The sequence below is a fragment of the Equus przewalskii genome, chromosome 1 (genome assembly GCF_037783145.1).
Source record: "Equus przewalskii isolate Varuska chromosome 1, EquPr2, whole genome shotgun sequence".
Classification (NCBI taxonomy): Eukaryota; Metazoa; Chordata; class Mammalia; order Perissodactyla; family Equidae; genus Equus; species Equus przewalskii.
Window position 1 is genome coordinate 1,210,413 of NC_091831.1, and position 21,553 is coordinate 1,231,965.

Sequence of the window (21,553 nt, forward strand, 5' to 3'; positions counted from 1 at the left end):
GTGCCCTGACACCTTTGTCAAAAATCAACAATAAGGGGGCCGGCCTGATGGCACAGCGGTTAAGTTAGCACCTTCCACTTGAGTGGCCTGGGTTTCGCCTGTTTGGATCCTGGGTGAGGAGATGGCACCACTTGTCAAGCCATGCTGTGGTAGGTGTCCCACATATAAAATAGAGGAAGATGGGCACAGATGTTAGCGTAGGGCCGGTCTTCCTCGGCAAAAAGAGGAGGATTGGTGGCAGATGTTAGCTCAAGGCTAATATTCCTCAAAAAAAAAAAAAAAATCAATGGTAGGGGGCTAGCCCCATGGCTGAGTGGTTAAGTTCAGGCACTCGACTTCAGCAGCCAGGGTTTCTCCTGTTTGGATCCTGGGCACAGACCTAGTACCACTCATCGAACCATGCTGAGGTGGCGTCCCACACAGCAGAACCAGAAAGACCTACTCTACAACCAGAATATACAACTATGTACTGGGGGGCTTTGAGGAGAAAAAGAAAAAAAGAAAAAAGAAGATTGATAACAAAGTTAGCTCAGGTGCCAACCTTTAAAAAAAAAAAACAATGGTGGGCCTATTTCTAGACTCTCCATTCTTGTCCATGGTCTTTTCATCTGGTTTTACACCAATACTACACTACACTGCCCTGATTATTGTAGATTTAGAATAAATCTTAGTCAGGTAGCATAAGTCCCCGATCTTTGTTCATTTTCAAAGTTGTTTTGGCTAATCTAGGTCCTTTAAATTTCCACATAAATTTTAGAACCAGCTTGTCAATTTCTACAAAAAAAAGTCTGCTCAGATTTGATTGGCATTGCACTGAATCTTTACACCAATTTGAGGAGAAACGACATCTTAATGATATTGAGTCTTCCAATCCATGAACATGGTCTATCTCCCCATTTATTTAGATTTTCTTTAATTTCTCTCAGCAATATGTTGTAGTGTTCAGTACACAGGGCTTGCATATCTTTGGCCTAATTTATTCCTAAATATTTCATATTTTGATGCTATTATAAATGGTGACATTATTCAAATTTCAATTTCCCACTGAATCACTTAGAAGTTGACACCTTCGAGCCATAATTACATGACTGAACTTAAAGATGTAAACAACGTACTTTTATATTAGCAAATCCATTCTGACTAGTCATGAAAGTATTTCATTCGGTTTTTGTTTTTTTTTCCTGAAGCAGATATTGTCCTCATTACTTTCAATGTAGTCAATTCAGTAAAGTGGATCTTAAGCTTCAACTTACCCTTGGCTGTGGACTGTGCTTTCAAAACTAGAGCACAAAGGGGTGTTGATATGCATTTGGGGACACGGTGTGGTTTAAGTGGAGTGAAGGGTGTGCACGCAGGGAAGGGGAGAAAGGTAAGCTTTCCTCGAAGACTGGCCACACGCTGTCTGGCTTCCCCATCCCAGCTGAGACGCAGAGATCTGCACTGTCTTCCCCCTCCCAGTTTGACCCCATTTCTCTTTAGTGTTCACTGGGGACACCCCCTGGATAGTTTGGGCTCAAAGAGGAGAAGGAACTAGAGTCAAGAAAATAAAACCAAAGTGGACCACTACTTCTGGCCCATGCCAGGCCTTTTAAATTTGAAATAACCCACCCACCCCCTCTCTGTCTTCCCATAACTCTGACCACCTCATCTCTTTTCCCAAAACTCAGCCATGGTTCCTCACTGACCATCTAATCAGATACAAATTCCTTCGCCTGATGCTCAAAGGAGCCTCAGGATTCCAGCCTCCTCTCTCCCTGCCCATCTCTTTCAGACGGCCCATGCTCAGATGACCAGAACCACTCCCACTCACCACTCACAGCTGCCTCAGTGCACCAGTGAGTGCCCACGTGCCACCTCCTGTCTACACCCTACACAAACACCACCTCCTCTTCCTCTTGCAAGTCTTCTTTGAGATTACCATTAAGAGAAGAAATTTCTTACCTCTAAGTTTTTTTTTAAGTTGATTAAAAAAAAAAAATCACAGTTCTGCAAGCCTTATTATGAAAAGCAGCAGTTCCCCGATCACTTCAATTTTCTACTCTTCTCTACTCACGAGAAAGCACTTACTTTCCCCTAATTGTTTTCTTTTGGTATTGACCTCCGTGATTCTAAAGCTTATATTGATACTTCTCGATTTTCTACTTTTCAACATTAACTACTGATTTTTCCACTGTGAAAGATGAGGACTTCACTCCTTTACACTGTCTTCCCTCCACTCACGTCTTACACACACACACACAAACACAAACACAATCCCTGATCCCCATCCTCTGCAGATAATCACACTTTTATTTAAATGAACAGTGTTCACAGCGTTATAACTTTGAAAGTGCTCCTCTCAACAGAACCACTTATTATATTACGATTGCTTTTCCTCTCTTGAACAGCTGTTCGTTTTCCCTGGAGTTCATCGCAGCCTTCTTTTTCTGTTAAGTAAGTTCTTTAATGTCTATTTACCATAATCGTCCACACACTCTAAATCGCATCTCAGGATGTCTCAACACATCACATCACCTAACAATTTCACTTTCTCGGGGAATCTCCCTTAGAAACTTAACCAGCTGCATGAGTGCTCTCTCGCCTGGTATGTGGTTATGTCCTGGGATCTCCCTTTGCTGGCAGTCAGGCCTAGCACACAGAAGCACACACCGGTGTTTCTAAAGCTGCATGGAAAGGCCGTCAACTCTTCGTGCCTAGGAAGCCAGACAGTGCCCTCTGCAAAGAGCCCACACACTTCTGGTCATGGTGGAGGCAACCAACACTCATGTCTGAACTCTGCTCCTGCCCTCAAGCGTGCTGGTGTGTGCAAACCCCGCTTCCCGCATCCCCTGGGTCCCGGGGTCCACACTTTTGGTGGAGCACCTCCTTACAGAAGCTTCCTGACAAAGGGTGCTGGGGACACAATCCTTCATCGTCTGTCTCTGTCCTCCAGTGCAGCTTGTTTGGGCCCCCAAGCCTCGGCGGAGCTCGCCCTCCCTCTCTTCCTGCAGGGCGTCATGCAGGGCCCTGCAAGCTGGGTCTGCACAACCCCAACTCACTCTGCACCAGTGTGGGCTGTCCAGGCAGGTGTGGCCCCAGGGGAGCGGCAGGCACAGAAGGCCACCCAGGACCACATGCCCCACAGCAGGCAGCAGGCCGTCTGTGAAGGGCCCAGGAGACACATCTCCGTGTTTACGCAGCCTCCGCACACACGACTGCCCTGCCAGAATGTTCTCCCCTCTTCCTTCCACAGCTCACTCCTCATCCTTCAGGTTCCAACTATAGGCCACCTGCTCAGAGCAGCCTGCTCTCGCCTCCAGTCTCCTCAGGCCCCTCGGGGCGCTCTGAGATGGCCCACATGTCACATCAGGCTCCTTTCACACTTTGTAACCTGCACATCCGCCAATCTGTCCCCTCGAATCTGCATGCTCCACAGGGGCAGAGTGCAAGAGTGTGTCACGTCACACGGAGCGTGCCAGGTGCAGCGTGTCTTGTGTCATGGGTTGAGCGTCATGTGGCATGTTGTGTAAGTATTCGCTCACTGGAGTGTGTAAGCTCCATGGCAGAGAGTGAGTGTGCCGTGTGCGGTGCATTGGTGTGACACGCCGCGCTGTGTTGCGTGTTGTGTGCTGTGTTGCGTGGAGCCCAGCTGCCAGCGCAGGCTCGCACTGTGCCCCGCCTGGTCGGGTGAGTGAGCTGCTGGACTCCTCTCCTGCCCGCTTCCCGCTGTGAAACGAGGCTACAGACAGGCCAGCCCACAGGGGCTGTGAGGGTCTGACAGGCCAATGCGGTCACAGGCCCTGGGCGACTTCCCGGTGCTCTGGGCTCCAGCCTTGCGCTTGCACGGGCGTCCTCTCCCAACAGAAGAGCGCTCCTCTCCAGTTTCTGCTACACCCGCCACGACACCAGTACACAACATGTGTGCATGGCAGGACCCGACCAAGGTTTGCCAAGTGAATGAATGAATGTCTCAACTGATCGCCAAGATGGAATCGCAGTTCCAGATCCTGGTTAAATCTGAGCATGGTCATCCTTCAGAATGCAGCTTAGACAGCAGAGCCTTCTGGATCGGTGTTGGAGATACGCTCCACCTGGACCTGTCAGCCACGCTGTCGAGCAGCGCCCTGCCTTCCTCATGGAGGCAGAGGACCTTCGCACACAATCCCACAGCCAGGTGACCATGGCCAGCCCCAAGAGCTGAGGCCACGGCAGCTCTTTGCCCTTCCAGTTCTGGATTCTTCCGAGGGAACTCTCTCTTATTTTTAACTCTACCAACTTACAGAGTACAACATGACGACTTGAGGTGCCTTTCTCAGTACCTCCCTGTCCCGGCAGAGGAAGTGCTGCACCCCGGCCCTAGGCCTCCATGCGGGCCCTCCCTGGGCCCACCAGCCCTGGACCATGGGCTTCTGAGGCAGAGGTCAGGTGCGACCGCTCGTCTCTGAATCTCTGCACCTCTGGTGCCCAGCAGCAGGGCCAGCACCCAGAGCACAGCACCCATGTTCCTGCAGCCAAATGGAAAGGCTTCAACTCACCTTCACACCTAGGAAGCTGGACCACGCCCGCTGCTGAGGCAGCCAGCACTTGTGATCTCAACTCTGCATCTGCCGAGGCACAAACCGACCTGGTCCTGGTGCGCCTGCAGGTAGCCTTCCTCTCCCAGTCCTTGGGGAGGTGGAGTGGCAGCACTTCAGAACCTCTTCACGCGGCCAGTAAGCCTCCCAAGTGCATTTGAAGGATGCACCATCCTTCTCAGACATGTGTTCTCATCTGAAACTTGCGTCCAGAGGCGGAAATGGTGCCAAAGCAGAGGTGGGTACCAGCGCTCCAGAAAAGGGCATTACGGTCAGAAAATATGACTACAGGGCTGGATGCTCACAGACATCTGGAACTCAGAGATGAGCTCTCTGCTGGGGAGTGGTCACCTTGGTCCCAGGAGAGCTACTCATGTGTCCAGGATGATGTGGCTCCTCCCACCTCCCGAACAAAATCTTGGAGCAGGGTGACATTACCAACAGGGCCAACCCCACACCCGGGGATGCCTGCACATAGGGCCACTTCCACATCCTCCTCGTCCCACCCTTGCTCCCAAACCAGCATGGAGAAAAGCAGTTCCTTCCTCCACGACCCCCTAGCCCTCCCAGACAGGCTGCCCAGACCCCTGGGGGCTCCGGCCTCCGTCAAGGGGCCCAGCGATGGCCCTCCACCTATGCCCCAGCTGGTGGCCCTCTTTCTCTCCGGCCAGCACACCAGCCACTCTCAGAAATGCCTGTCCACCTTCCTGACCCGTCCTGACCTCAGTCGATCAGAATCTCGGGCGCTCACGCGAGGTACTGAGGCAGTTTCTCTGCCACCCACTCAAGTCTGAGTAACGTAGAGAAGCCTCCACAGAGGGTCCCTCGGCCGACCCTCTGACCACTGCGGGTGAGCGGAGCCAGCGCACAGGGACTACACGCGTGCATGCCACATACCACACCTCTTCCCGCCACCACTCGCAGCACCGACGTCAGGACAGTGCACACCGAAAACATCTGGCCCCTGCTTCTCACGGCTCATGAGCAGGCCACAAGCAGGTGCGCAGCAGGCCCTCCCTGCACCAAGGGACACAGAGGGCCCTCCCGACTCTGAGGGGCACCGTGGGCCCTCCCTGCACCAAGGGACACAGAGGGCCCTCCCGACTCTGAGGGGCACCGTGGGCCCTCCCAATGCCAAGGGACACAGAGGGCCCTCCCGACTCTGAGGGGCACCGTGGGCCCTCCCTGCACCAAGGGACACAGAGGGCCCTCCCGACTCTGAGGGGCACCGTGGGCCCTCCCGATGCCAAGGGACACATGTGGGCCACCCCTACACCAAAGGGCACACGTGGGCCCTCCTGACACTGAGAGGCACGGCGGGCCCTCCCGACATCTGGAACCCAAAATGCGGAGCAAGGCAATGAGTGCTGGTGTCCCGAGAGCACCAGGCACAGCCCCCCTCCCTCCCACCCTGGGGTCCAGCCTGGGCAGACTCCATGCCTGGCAGCTCCACACGCAGGGCACCGGTGAATGGGAGATGGCCACAAGGCTCCTAGCTCTGGGGACAGCAGGACAAGCCACATTGTTAGAACCACATCTTCCCAGGAAGACCTGCCCCACACTCCACCATGAGGGAGTGGCCATCCCACCACCTCCTCTGTCCCCCCGAGCTGTTGCTCGCACCACACCTCCCTTCTCCTCCAGGCCACATGGACCCACAGGGCAGTAAGGGAGATTCACCCCACTTTTGGGGCCTCCTGAGGGGAGAACTTTCCAGAAGCGCAGGGTTCAGCGTCCCCTCACACTCAGCAAGAACCACGGCACCCGAGACTTGAGCGCGCCCACCCCCTCGCCCGGCTGTGGGCCACTCGCAGACCCCAGGGTCTCGGCCCCGCTGGGTAAAGGCATTTGGAAAGTCTGAGACCCCGTTGCGCCAGCCCATGGCCACGACACACCCAACATGTCCTCGGAAAGCAGGGAGTCAGACGAAATTAACCTTGTGGCAATTGTCCACCCCTGTCTGATAACCCAACATCGGCTCATCTGTTAGAGGGAGATAAAAAAGTCAAGCCTAAATGTATAAAAAATTATGATGGGAGCCCGCAATGAGGTAGGGACTGCAAGCTCATTGAGTCAAAAATCAATCAATCAATGAGCGAGTGGATTAGAAGCACCTCATAAGCCCCAAAGAAATAATTTGCCCAAACACTGGGACTGAACAGTGGAGGACCAAATTCCAACACTTTTAGGAAGTAAATAATGAAAAATCAATTCAAAGAAAAAACAGATCCAGAACCCTGGCCTCCGACGTGCGACACATTTATTGCCGAGCCCGTTCCTCGGCTGACCCGAAAACTTCGGAAGTGTTTATTTACTTTCAGCACCTTCCCGGGATCAATATTTTTAATTTGGATCCGAGTTATTATTTTTCACATCACAGCAGCGGGAGCGGAGTAAAGTGGCTCATATTTTAGTGCTAAAAAGATCGATATGACAGTTTCACCTTCACTGCAGCCCCCTACCGCTGCCCGGCCGCACATCACTGCGTCCCGCGGGGCCATGGGTGCACAGGGGGGAGCGGGTCATCACCCCGCCCGCCGTGGAGCAGACAGCCGTGATTTAGCTGAGCACGGGGGCCCCGGTGCCCTCGGAAAACCAATCTTGCTTCTCTCACTTTATCAGGCCTGTCTGGACCCAGAGGCGGGCGAGCAGGCAGGCAGACCGCCAGGGCGGGAGGGGGCCGCTCGCAAGGCAGATGAGCCCCCTCATCAGAAAGGCATTTGCCTTCCTTCCCTTTCCTTGGATCAAAGAACACCAGTAAACTACATTAATTTTCCATAAATTTCCCCTAAAATCTGATTCAGGAGAGCAGAGGTGGGGAAGGGCAGATCACGGAGGGGAGGACAGGAGACGCAGGAGGGGTCTCCACCGAAGCCGCACAGCTCCTCCTGCCCCCAGCCCTCTGCAGTCCCGGGCCGCCAGGCAGTGGGGGAGGAGCCCCAGGGCCAGGACTGAAAGGAGCGGCTGCTGCTCCGCCTCACCCCTCAGCAGGCGCCCAGGGTTGGGGTGTGGAGGGCGACTTGCAGGCGCCGCTCTCCTGGAAAAGCAGGATCACCAAGGCCAGCACAGAGCCCTCCCAGCTTGTGCTGGCCCTGAGGACCCTCTTCTCAGCAGTGCAAACACGGGGGTAGGTGGGGCAGACAGGAGAGGACGGAGCACCCCAAAATGAGGGGGGCAGGAGAGGAAGGAGCAGTGAGTGGTTGACCAGCAGGCAAGGTGTCTTGGTCCCAGGAGCCACCAGCATGGACAAGGAGTGGGAGTGTGGAGACACGGCTCACATGGTGGGCTGACCCCTCCAGGGCGTGGACAGACTCCTCCTGCGGGGACCAAACCCTCTAGGGTGGGGACCGACCTCTCCAGGGCATGGAGTGACCCCTCCTGGGTGCCAGGGCGTGTGCCTGGGCCTCAGGGTCTGACTTCCAGGGAGGACACCAACGCAGGCCACCGCACTTTCCTGGGAACGGGAGCCTGCTGGCCAGGCTGGGTTTGCAAAGCAAAGCTTTCAGTCCTGGGAGGGAGGAGCTTCCTGAAGGGGCTCCTGCAGGGGAGCGGCTGACAGCCTTCTCCAGGAGCCAGAGACAGTCACCCCCCCCCAATCTCACACAGACAGCAAGGCGGCGCTCCGGGGAACCTCGGTGTTCCTGAAGTCTGTGTCCGTGGATTTCTTGTTTGGGCTGCACTTCTCGCCTCACAGAAAATGAAACTCACCTGTGAGCCTCTTTCCAGGGATCAAATTAACCAAGGGATGTAGGTGCTAGCTGGACTCTGGAAGGCAGAGGAGAACGGGCCTGGGACACCCGCGGCAATGAAGGCGTCCATCTAGTCGCAGCCTCAGAGCTCGGGGAGGACAGTCCACAGCACCCTGGGCCTTCTCAGGGCCCCTGGGTGATGCTGAGTTCCAGGCACAGAAGGATCCTATCAGGTCCCTGGCTTCAGGCTCCTCTGCCAAGTCAGAACCCCACTTTTAGAGTTTTGAGGGGCAGTCAGAACCACCACGTGTTAAGGCAACCCCGTGGTCACCAAAGCCATCTGGTGTACAACGCTCTCCACAGATGCCCTGTCCTCCAGGGCACAGAGGCTCCCAGGGGCCTGGTGCCCCACTCCAGGCTGCCACAGCTTGAGAGCATTCACCTTTCAAAATCCCGAGGCAGGGCCAGCCCAGTGGCCTAGTGGTTCAGTTCGCGTGCTCCGCTTCCGCAGCCCAGGGTTCAGGGGTTCAGATCCTGGGTGTGAACCTGCACACGGCTCATCAGGCCATGCTGCGGCAGCAACCCACATGCAAAACGGAGGAGGACTGGCACAGATGTTAGCTCAGTGACAATCTTCCTCACCAAAAAAATAAAAAGTCCCAAGGGGAGCTCACAGTGTCTGCTCTAACAAGAGTTTCCCCCTTGGACCACCACTGTGAAGGCACCAGCCCAGCGCCACCAGCGAGGACAGCTTCTGCCAGCCAGTCTTGCCTGTGCTCACACTGCCCTACAGGCATGCCAAATTTGCCAACAGACCACCACGCACGGCTCCAGGGCCAGCTTTGCACAGACACTTCTGAGAAAAGGCTCCTGCAGCGAAGGCTCCAGCCCAGCCCCTCCCGCAGCAAACGTGGCTGGGGCTGCCCACTGGCATGGCTGCAGCCACGAGAGGGAGGAGGCCACAGCAACAGGCAACCGTGGTCCTGCCACGCAGGGGACAGTCTGTGCCTCCTGCACTCTGAGACGGTGATGCCCCGGCTCACTCTTCCAGCCCAGCCGTCTGAGTGCAGGCAGGGTTTGGGGTCTGTGGGATCCTGTCCCCAGCAGCCCTCGTGCCCAGCAGCACGCACACCAGTGTGGGCTTTCCAGGCTGGAGCAGAACGCCCAGGCCTGCAGCTTCTCCATTAAGAAATGTCCGGGTCTGCCCAGCACTGAGCTGACGCTGTGGAGAACAGCTGCCCACAGGCACGGTCACCTGCAGGCCCTGTTCTAGGAGCACTCACGTCCCCGATAAGGAATGGCTCCCTGAGCACTGCATCAGCCTGTGCCGCCCTCCTGGGTGGCCCCTCTGCTGCTGCATGGGGGAACCCCGGCCAGCCTGCCTCAGGAGCCAGGTGACCCCCCATTCTCCTCTCCTCCCCCTCCTCTTCTTCCTCACAAGTAACCAGGTGAGGGTCACCAGGTGAGGGGAGGAAGAGATCCCCAGGTCAGGGGAGGATGGGGTCCCCAGGCAAGTAGGGGGAGGACGAGGTTCACCAGGCGAGGGGGAGGATGGGGTCCCCAGGTGAAGGGGGAACTATGGGGCCACCTGGTGAGCAGAGCATGGGGTCCCCAGGTGAGGGGACATTGGGTGGCCCTGCCCGTGCTCCTCGGGGCTTCTCCCACCTCAGGAAGCCCTGAATTCACACTGATAAACACAATCCGCTCTGTTCCCTCCTCTGGGCCCCCAGGTCAGACAAACGACCAGCAGAAATAGTGAGAACATCTCACTCTGTGATGTTTACTCCTTTACTCCAGTGAAACAAGACTTCGAGGAAATCATACGAAAATAAATTTGCCATTTCTTCCTCATTCGGCCATTTCTGAAGTCAGGGGACAGGAAAGCCACCAGCTCTACACCCGCCATCGATATGCAGGCTTCTCAGGCACTGAGTGATACGTCTTCGATGCTCCTCCGCGGGCCGGTGAAACGAGGACTCGACTCCTGTGCTATCGGGGCCTCTGATCAACAGACACTTGGAAGCTGTGGAAATCACACCAGGCACCTGCTCAGTGCCAAGGCCTGCGTGGGGGCCTGGGCTGCTGCGAAGTTAACCGAGTGACACGTGTGACCAACACCGGGCACCTGAGACCTCCTTGGGGGTGGTTCCCAGGAGGCAAAAATCCTAGAATGCTTTAGGCGTAAGCATTTTCCAAGGGGCTGGCACGAAAGGCTGGGACCAGGAGGCAGGGGGTTGTGGCGAGAGCATTTCAGGCACTGGGGGAGCACGCTCTGCAGCAGCACACGTGCCCGGCCTAACTCACACAGCCTCAAGGTCCCTCCTCGCAGGCCCGGGGGTCAGCTGTCTCCTCGGGGGACCATCCTCCCTGAGCCTGGCCCACCTCACCTGGCGGGGCCACGTGGCAACCCCCTGCACACCCTCTGGAGGGACCTCCCCACTCCTTGCTGTGCTCCAGGGCCTGGCACCCACAGAGAGCGGGGGGACATGAGCACCAGGTCCCAGGAAGCCGACCCCATCTGAAGAGACTCCCAGCCCACCTTGGAGCCCATCTGTGTAACTGAGATTTCTCTCACGTGTTCCTGTACAAATCGTTTTTCTGACAGAGTCACAGATTCATGTCACGTGCTGGATTACCAACACTGCTCCACGTGGGCTCAACCCCTAAATGCAATGATTCACAGCAGGTATGCTGGCACTGTCCTCACACAACAGCAGCAGGGAGCCAGGCACGAGGAAGGGGCAGCACGTACATGTAGATCCACACAGTGCCTCAGGAAAGGAAGAGCACGGAGGACTGAGGGAAGGAAGCGCCCCAGGAGGCGGCGAGGGTGGCGGCGTTGAACAGGGAGGCCCAGGCAGCCTCTCCTGGGGGAGCCAGCTCTCGGCCTCTGGGGAAGGAAGGAGTGCACAGGGAGGGCAGGGCGAGTGCAAAGGCCTGAGGAGGGAAGGGAGGCGCAGCCCCCAGCAGGAGCAAGGAGGGAAGGAGCAGAAGGGGCTGAGCATGGAGGGCCAGCAGGGCGGGCAGCCAGCGTCCTCTGAGACAAGGGGCCTGCGGGGTCAGCAGAACACATCGCCTCTGCAGTCTGGGAGGAGGGACAACTGAGCGACAGGAATGCCTCTGCTCCGCGTTGCTTTTCTGTGCTTTGCAAATGTTCTACAAGGCACAGGTATCCGGGGACAGCGAGGATAAGCCAAACGCCCAGAGTGGAGGCCGCTGGCTTCTCCACCTGACACTGCAGTGGCCCCAACAACAACAGGTCTCGTCCCTGGGGCATCGGCACCCCGCCACACCAGCGGGAGGGACACCAGCAGCAGGGAGAAGGCCTGGGGCCTTAAGTGTCCCCAGCAGCAGGGCACCCAACCACACTTCGGGGCTTCGCATGCAGCTCCGAGGCTCCTCTTCCTGCTCGCAGCGAGTCCAGCACCATAAACACGTACCTTCTTCCGCGAGAGAACCTGACGTTTTATTTACCGCATGATGTGAACAGAACTAGAGCTTTGAAACTTGCTGATGATTAGAACTGGAACATCCTTGTTCTTTCTGGGCAAACACAAAAACATTAGTGGGATGCTAAAACATAAACGCCAGCCAGGATACCGAAGGAATTTAACCTTCTATCATGGAAAACACTGGACTTTTGCTCCCCTTGGGGAAAGCATCCAGGACGTCTACTGGTGTTCAGCCAGGCGGCCATGGCAGCACAGCTCCCATTTGAGACCCGAGTCCTTCCTCTGCTGGGTGCCAGTTGTCTTCTCTGACCCCTGGGCACAGAGAAGTCCAGACCCTCCCAGGCAGCCCAGGCAGTCTGCGGCCTCATCCCTCATGGATCTTTCTTTGCTGCCACGTGGCTTCCAGCACACCCCCAGCCTTGCCTTCCTCCACCTCCCCAACTGTGCTCTGGATGAACCCAGCTCATCTCCCCCAGTCTCCAAGAGTGGGGGCCTCAGGCTCAGGGGCCCCACACTCGGACCCCTCTGCAGCCCACGCCTGGGGGATCTCACCCAGTCTGTGGTCTTAAATAAATCTAAACACCGATGGCCTCGAATTCTTCCTTGAGGCTGGCGTTCTCTCTCGAGCTTGCAATGGTGCATCCACAGCCTTGGACCTTCCCTGGGAGGGCCAAGGGTGTCCATGTTCATCCACAACTGAGTCCTGGCTCCTCTCGCCCCAGGAGCCCTGCTCCTGCCTGGACTCAGAACGCGTTTCCCAGCTCCCAGTATGTGCGGGCGCCACTCCAGGCCCTGGGCCAGAGCCTCAGACACAGAGCTGCTGCTCTCAGGGAGTCGAACTTGGGGAGGAAGACGGCCAGCAACTGGAACATCGGAGCAGCCACTGCCAGGAGGAAACAGCTAGGGCACGAGGGGCCCTGGACACAGTCTGTGAGCTCCCGGCCGTCCCGTCCAGCTCCCACATGGCTGCATCGATGCCCTGGGCCAAGGTCCTCTGTCCACCCCATGTGGGATGTTCAAATAAGTTCCCGTGAACAGGACAGGCCCCAGCCTTCCAGGGCAGCACCTGTGAAGGCACAGGCTTCCAGCGCTTGACTGTTGGAGAAACACAGGCAGGCGACAACCTGGCCAGCAGTAAAGGCCCTGGGGAGAGGGATGCTCCTCAGGGGACAGCCAGTGGGGGCCAGTCTGTCTTCTCAGGCCCCCAGTAGACCGGATAAGTCTTCTGCTTAAGTAAATGGCCACTCAGGATGGCTCTTATGAGCAAGTAAAATTTAACATCATCATTTTTCTAAGTCTAAAATGTGCCCGCTGAGCACCTCGAAACGCTGCTTTGGCGCCATCTCCTGGTGCAGATGTGCATCTGCAGGCTCCTGCCTCTGCCTGCAGCCCCCTAGGCCCAAAGCACTTCCCCCGCCAAGGGTGAAGCCCCTCCAGGCCTGAGCCCCTCCGGGCCCGGTGCACCCTAGGTTGTCACTCCCCCAGGCCACAGGCCCCCAGGCCCACAGCCTCCTCCAGGCCATCACCCCCACAAATGCCTGCAGTCCCCGCCATGCCCCACGCCTGGCCTGCAGCCCTCCATGTTTCTGTGCATGCAGCAACCCCCGCCATCATGTCATGTTCACACACCAGGTGCAGCTTCAGGTTCAGCTTCTTTCTGGGAACAGGCCACTATTTTCTGATCCCTATTAATACCTGTGACAGCGTTTATGTACAAGATAAATTCATTTCAATTTCCTTTTTCAATTAATGGCCTATTATTTGAACCACACTCAGCTAAAAATATTGCTCCAATACCATTAATCTTGTAAAAATTAAATTTTCCTCCCTCTGACAGCCAGAGGCCACCAGGCTGGGGTGGGAGAGTGGCCACACGGCACTGCCCAGCCCTGCCCAGGACCCCAGGAGTCTTGGGTCCCCTTGACCAGGGTGTCCAGAGGCCCCCAGCAAAGACAGTTCCACACATGACACAGTGAGGGGCGATGGATGGGCACAACAGGGGTGCTCCAAGGGCCCAGGGTCAAACAGGATTTCATTGCAAACCATTACCGTGGTAGTCATAAGGCGGGGATGACAAACGCACACCTCTCCCTGAGCCGACTCTGGGATGAGCTCCAGACAAAGAGTGTGGAACATCACTGACCCTTTCCACCTGCCAAATATGGCTGTCCCAGTTAGCCCACTGGCCATTAACACTCGCACAGGACCATGGTTGTGGGAGAGGATCGCCAGGAGGACGGTGACCCTGGAAAGGAAAGACAGGCCACGGGCACCGCTGGGTTGAAGGAGAGCTGCCTAGCACCCACTCACGCCCTCTGTGGGCAGTGTCTCCCAGACACTGTCCAGTCCTGTGGACACCTGAAGACACAGCCTCAGGGGCTTCAGACCTGGGCTTGTCCCTGAGTCTGACACAGCACATTGGGCAGTTCCCTCTGTGCCCCTGAGCCGGGGTCAGACCCACCCAGTGAGGTGCCACATGAGTGCCATCTCAGGCTGGAACCAAGAAGAATGGCCACGTTACCAACTACGGTGCCATCACTGTATTTATGGCCAAGAAGGAGAAGTGCTGCCAGGCTAACCGTGAGATGCCACAAATGGTGGGCGCACCCCGGTGCCACGAATGGTGGGAGCACCCTGGTTTCAGAAGTTTTAAGTTTGAAAACCTATGCATCGAAGGACAGACTAGACATAATACTACATTAAGTACTTCAACACACCAACAGGATGGTAAGATCCTCGAGGGGCGCAAGTGTGGGCTGCAGCCCCTGTGCCCCACGAGCCCTGGGTGGGGGGCGGTAACTTCACTGACACCCTGTGCCACGCCGTCTGCAGCGGCTGCAGATGCTCCATCACACGGCTATTCCACCGTGTGAAAACCGCTAACTCGGGTATTTAAAGTTACTTCCAACTTTTGCTATCAAGTAATTTTGATGCCCACCCTTATACACAAATGTTTACAAGAATGTGTATTTCTTTGGTGAAACTGCTGAATTTTGGGAATGCTCGTTTTTCAGGCTTTTGTTTTTTGTTGCAAATTGTGAAATGACTTTTTGAGGTAAATGTCAAGGGCTGAAGCAAGGCCAAAGGGACTCTCTCAGCCCCAAGGCTCCCCGGCACCCACCACTGCTCTTCTCGGCCCGCCCAGCATTTGGGCTGGAAGAGAAACACAAGTACGATGTCAGCAGGTGCGACATGTGACACAAAGCAGACCACGGAGGACCAGGAAAGTGGGCATTTCCAAAAGACATGGAAAACTTCCACAGGGGTGTGTACGGTTGCGGGGGGAGGTGACACCAGCTCCAGCCACCAGCCTTTCCACGGGGCTGCAGTTTCTGGGCACAAGTGCCAAGGCCCCTTCCACCACCCAGGGTGCACACGGAGCCCTGCACGTCCTCTTTCCAGCCCCGCGTGGCACTGAAGTGCAAAACACCTGAGAGGCAATTTGTGCCGTCCCTCAGCCCAGGAGAAACGCCTGAATCCCACCTGGACGACCCCACCCGCCCCGGGCTCTGTCCTGGACACACTCCTGTTCTGATCCTCTGACCCACTGGGAAGGTTTGTCAGATTTGTTGACCATTTTAAGGAACTAGCTTGATTTCACTGATTTTCTCTACCATTCTATTTTTTATTCTACTGACTTCTGCTCTCATTATTTCCTTCCTTCTACTTGTTTTGGGTTAATTTGCTCTTCATTTTAAAAATTTCTAATGTAAGCATTTAATGCTAGAAATTTCCCTCTAAGCACTACGTTAGGTGCATCTCACAAATTTTGAAGGTTTTCAGTTTGTTTTTCATGTAATCGGAAAAACTTTCTAATTTCCTTCGTGAAATTCTCTTTGACTCATGGGTTATTTACAAGTTGGTTATTTCCAAATATTTGGGAATTTTCCAGATAATGTTTTTGTTTACTTCTAATTTAATTCCTTTGTGGTCAGAGAAGATATTTTGCACGATTCAAACTCTCATACCTGTGAGGTTTGTCTTACGGACCAGATTTCAATGTGCCATGGTGAGTGGTCCATGTGAACGCACGAATTGCGAGACGGCCTGCGTCTCAGCAGCCAGGGTGGAGGCGCCCGGAACACGGGCCTCAGCAGAGCCCTCGGAGATGGACCTAAACTCCCCGCCTAAAGGCTGCTCTGCACTTGTCCACAAAAGCTTAAAAGCGAGGCTCACCTGTCTGGAAAAATCTCTATCGCAATTTCTCTTGCCTTCCTCTGGAAAGATATTTTTGAGGAAACAGAGTGGAAGCCGACTCATCCTTTCCCAGTCACGTGGTGTTGAGCCCTCTGGCACCTGCCCTGTGACGAGCAGTCCACTCGCGCTCCTGTCCCTGCCCCTCAGCGTGTGGTGTGCTCCTCCCACGGCTGTGCCTGCTGCTCCTCTAGCCGGACATCAGTGGGGTCACGTTGGCTGGCGTGACTCTGTCCACCCACAGCACCAACTAGTGAAAGAAGAGCCTGGGAACCTCGTAGGCCACAGATGAGGTCTCCTTCCTGCCCCATCAGCTTTCACGCACATGTGAGTTCTGACACTGGGGGGGAATTGATCTCTTTATCCTTATGAGAGGCCCCCCTTATCCCTGGCAATATTCTGAAGTCTACTTTGATATTAATACAGCCACTCCTACTTCCCTTTACCTTACGTCTGCATGATATACTTTTCTTTATCCTTTTACTTCTAAAATACCTGTGTCTTCTATTTAAAGGAGGCTGTGAAGACCCAAGGACAGTTTCCATGAGGAGGAGGTGACCAATGACTGCTGGAACACGGCGGCTTCAAGGATACAGCAGAGAGAGCGAGCAGAGACCAACGCCTCTGAGGGTGACAGTGGCGAGGAGACACCTCCGCCCTCTCCTTCTGGGACTCCGTTCACATGTATGTTAGACCACTAGATAGTATATCACAGGGAAGTCATGTTCTATTAACTTTTTTCCTCTAGCTGTTTTATTCTGAGTAGTTTCTATTGCCATGTCTTCAAGTTCAATTAACTTTTCTTTTGTTCTACAGTGTCTAACCTGCTGTTAACCCCAACTAGTGTATTTTTAATTCCAGATAGTGTATTTTTTTATCTGAATAAGCCTTGCTTGAGAACAGCAGGAAGTTGGTCATAGCAGGGTTGTCAGGACAGAAGCATCTTTATTTAAAGGACAAGCTGAGAGGACGCAGTCAGCATGGAAAAGGTAGAAAGCCAGAGGAGAGAGGGATGGGGCTGTGCCCCAACCTCAGGGGACAAGGGCCAAGACCGGTGCAAGCAGTGGGGTGGAGGACCAAGCACAGCAGGCCAGCAGGGAGGCGACCTGCGAATGGTGGAAGGTGGGCCTGGAGCAGGGTCTGAGAGAGCTGCCAAGGAGAGCAGCAGAGGAAAGACACCAGGACACAGCATCCTGCAGATGCAGCTGAGGGTGGGACATGAACCTGCAGTCATGTGACTCTCAGCAATGGAAAGACATGACTTAACTGGCATTAGATGCCCCAGATTTAAAGACTGAAAACTGACAGGTGCCTGGCTAACCCGAAGGACGATCTCAAGGTTGCAGCCCTGGGGAGGTGGCATCTTTGCTCCTGCTGCTCCCTGCACAGGACGCTCTCCGCGGCCTCAGCCTCTGCCTCAGCACATGGGCATCCAGTGCTCCAAGCAGCCGGCAAATGGTGGCTGAGTGCCTGCTGCACACCAGGCTCCCAGGGCCAGGGGACAAGCTGAGGGCAGGACCCACACCGCTGCTGCCTGCAGACAACATCGTGCATCGTGGAGAAGACCATCAAACAGGCACCTGTACTTGTAGCGATGGGACAGAGGGAGGGGAAGGATGCCAGGGGACAGACAGCAGAGGAAACCAGGCCAGCGCAGCAGCTTCAGGGCTTCCCTCAAGACACGGCGCTTCAGACACGATCCTCCAAACACACAACCAGCTGTGCAAACCCGTTCAACATCTGCTTCTCCAAGAAGGCTCTGAGTCCTGCCTCTGCCCCTCGTCCATCCTGTGGCTGTCACACCTCCCTCGGGCCGCCTTCCCAGGGTCCACTGTCCATGTCAGAACAAGGACTCTTGAGGAGGAGGGACAGGTCTCACCTAGCTCTGTGGGGGGCTCTGTCCCACTCCGCTATGGCCAGCCCTTCTGGAGGTCACCTGGTCCCTCTGGAGAGAGACCTGTCCCTCTGGAGGCAGCCCGGCCCCTCTGAAGAGAGACCCATTCCCCTGGAGGCAGCCTGGCCCCTCTGGAGAGAGACCCACCCGCCTGCAGGCAGCCTAGCCCCTCTGGAGAGAGACCCATGCCCCTGGAGGCAGCCCGGCCCCTCTGGAGGTCTGTCCAGGGCTTCCAGGACTGGCTGAGTACAGGAGCAAGCCTGGTGGCACAGGCTCCTCTGCAGAGCAGATCCACGGCTGGTTTAATCCCTCGTCTCTGTGAGGCTTGGAGCCCCCGACTCTCCCTATTATCTTCCCGCATGCCAAAGCCCTGGGGTCCTTGGCTGTCCACCTTCCAACTCCCATGCAGGCCTTGTCATGCTAGCTGATGACAAGCCAATCAAGGTGCCTTCCAGGAGCAGCCGAAGCCCCCCATCTGCACCGTGCCCACGTTCCTGCCAGGTGAGCCGTGGACTTGGACCACCCAACAGGCCGCAGGAACGCAGTGACATTTTAATTCAGGCATGATGGCATTACGCTGTGACAGAGAGCCGTCCACAGACTCTCTTTACTTAATTAGAAGAAGGGTGGCTTCAGCAGACGCTCCATTTTTCTAATGCTGATCCATGGAACGGAAGAACACTTACTGTAAAATGCTCCTGGGATTTGTAGTTCTCATCCAGGTAGACTCGAGCCCTGTTGTATTCTTTCATTGCATCACTGGACAGTAGTTCTCTGGAAGGAAACAAGTGAGTTCTTTAATGCAAAAGTCACACAGACACCTCATCATTTTACAGGCATTTGTTTACGAGGCACAGGATGTTAGCTTGGACACCAAGTTTCCCATCACCCTGAAAACACCACCGACCGACTGTGGAAGGAAGAGAGGAGGGAGAGAAGGAAGGAGGGAGGGAAGGAGCCTGAAGGATCAACCTGAGCCTCAAGACCCTGACTGCCTGAAGGAACAAACCCCAATACGCTTCAAGGGAAGAAACAAGATGCAGACACAATGACACACCCTTCACGACGTCTGCACCATGTCAACAATTACCTGACACACGAAGAAGCAACAAAATATGACATGTCTACAAAAACGCAGTCAACAGAAACAGACGAGAAAGGACAAAAATAAGGCAATTCACTGACAAGAACCTTGAAGCAGCATTATAGACATGATCAAAGACTTAAATGAAAATATGAACACAAGGAGGGAAGACAGACGACATCGAACCATACACGAAACTTCTAGAGCTGGCAACATAATATTTATATTACATAATTTATATAGTAATTTTATATAAATTTATTTTAAATAAATATAGTAATTTTAAATAAATTTATATAATAATTTGCAGAAACAAATTCACTGGCTGGACCTAACAGTAGATTAAAACCTAAAAAAGAAAAGATCAGGGACTCAAAGATCAGCAACAGAAACTATCCAAACTGAAGAAAGAGGAAAAACGAACTGAAAAGAATTAAAAGGGCTTAGGGACCCGAGCGACAGCATCGATCCAACGTTAGGAAACCGGAGTCTGAGGACACAAGAGAAGGGAAGGAAAAGAAAAACAATATTTAAAGAAGCAGTGGACAAACTTTTTGCAAATTTGATTAAAATTATAAACATACAGATTGAAAAAGCTCAAAAGAACTCCAAGTAAAATACACACAAAGAGAATCAAACTAAAGACAATATAATCAAGTTGCTGCAAACCAGCTAGAAAGACAAAATCTAGCAGTTGGGGGAAAAAAAAGACATTATATACAGAAAATTAAGATCGGAACAATGGCGAGATTCTCATCAGAAACAATGCAATACAGAAGACAATGGAACAATATCCTTAAAGTACTAAAAGAAAAAAATTGACAAGCTAGAATTCTATTTACCACAAAAATGTCTTTCAAAAGTGAAGACAAAGACTTTTTTCAGACAAACAAAAGCTGAGGGAAGCCATCAGCAGCGATTTGTGTGGAGATAGATGGTAAAGACGCCCTCAGGCTGAAGGAAAATGACAGCAGACAGAAACCCGAACCAACACAAAGAACGGAAGAGCACGGAAATGACAGATGAGCTGGCAAAAACAAATAACATTTTCTCTTACTTTTTAAAAGATAACAGACTGTCTAAAGCGAAAATGACAACAAGGTGTGACGTGTGCAGCACGGGTAGGAGGAAAATCTAGCACAGCACAAGGACGGCGGGGAGCAGAAAGCGTGGCGGAGCCCGTGGGGGACAGGAGCCGTGCAGCTCTGCCGGACACAGAGCAGACCGCCTTCCACCCGGCTTCTCTCCTCCGTGAAATGCCGGCTTTTCCAGTGGCGTTTTTTCCCTATTGACTTCCTGGAGTTCTTTACACATTTAAAGACCGATTTTGGTCAGTAAAGTACTTTTTCCCAAGTTGGACTAAATTTTTACTTTGTTTATAGTCTTTTGATACAAGGAGCTCTTAATTTTAACATGGTCAGGTTTATCGACCTATTCTTTCGCAGGCCATACTTTCAGCACATTTTTAAAGAAACCTCTTCCTATCCCAAAGCTATAAAGATACACTATATATAACATATACATATTAAATTTCTAATATATATAATATATCCAATAATACATAAAGATATCTCCCACATTTCCGTCTCGGAACTGTAATTGTGCCCTTCACATTTACTCAGTAGCACAACTGGCACTCACCCCGCGTGGGGACAGCCGCAGCGTGAAGTGGGGACCTGGCGTCCTTTCTTCCCACACAGGACCAGTCCTGCTGCCTGGACCCAGCCGCCACCCGCCACGCCCCGCTGACTCTGGCGGGCTCGACTGCAGCTCTGCTGGGCGTCCGTCCCCATCGCAGCATTCACTGCTTCCAGGAAGCCGGCAGCACAGAGCTAAGAACACCCACCGGTTCTTTTCAGAATTATTTCAGCTATTCTCAACTCTTGGCTCTTCCATATTAATTTTAGTACTATTTTGTTAAGAAAACTTTTGATTGGAATTGCCTTAAAATGACAGATTATTTTAGAAACATGAGGAATTTACTTTTAAAAATTTGCCCTTTAACAAATTACCCCACAATTTAACAGGTGAAAATATGGATGGATTGCTTGTGTCAAATGCCAACATCGGGGACCTCAACAGGAGGACTGAGGCTGGGCTCCAGGCAGACAGGGCGCGGACTCTGTCCCATGGTGGGCCCCACACCTGCCCTAGCTGCCTCCCAGCACAGCGGCCCTTGACGACCGCCTCGCAAGTCAGGAAGCGGCACTTCTCCACACTCTGCTGGCAGAAGCAGCCACAGTGCCCAGTCTGGGCGTGGGGGACACAGCAGGCGGGCTCAGGGTGCCTGAGGGCAGAGTGGGCGTCCCCAGGCACTCGGACCAGACGCACAACAAAAGGAAGAGAGGACGCTCCAGCAGCTGCCGCCACCAACAGGGAGATGGGGACACCGCTTTCCAGCAGGGAACTCGTGCAGAGGCCTCGGTGCCCCTCCTCCCTGAGCAGCAGCAGGAGGCCTGTCCTGAGGAGCCGTGGGGCATGCGCCTGAAGCTGGCATGCTGCCTGTGGCTCTTGCCTCCCAAACGACAGAGATTTCCCTTTCCAAAGGCGACTGGAGCTCTGTCCCCACTTCACTGTGACAAATGCAGCTGTGAGCTACTGGACAGAAAGAGTCCTGTCTGTCCATTCGTCCATGCGTCCTCAGCAGCAGCAGGCTGGCAGCCATGAGACCACACGAAGTATGACCT

General features: G+C 54.0%; 1 protein-coding gene across 2 annotated transcripts in view; it reads right to left on the reverse strand.

The window, feature by feature from the left end:
- INPP5A (inositol polyphosphate-5-phosphatase A) overlaps positions 1-21,553 on the reverse strand; it is a 234,673-nt gene that overhangs the window by 118,793 nt on the left and 94,327 nt on the right. For both annotated transcript variants that reach the window (XM_070631482.1, XM_070631473.1), the window contains exon 4: positions 18,469-18,556. In XM_070631482.1, the coding sequence (XP_070487583.1) occupies positions 18,469-18,556 (88 nt within the window). The remainder of the gene's footprint in view (positions 1-18,468; positions 18,557-21,553) is intronic.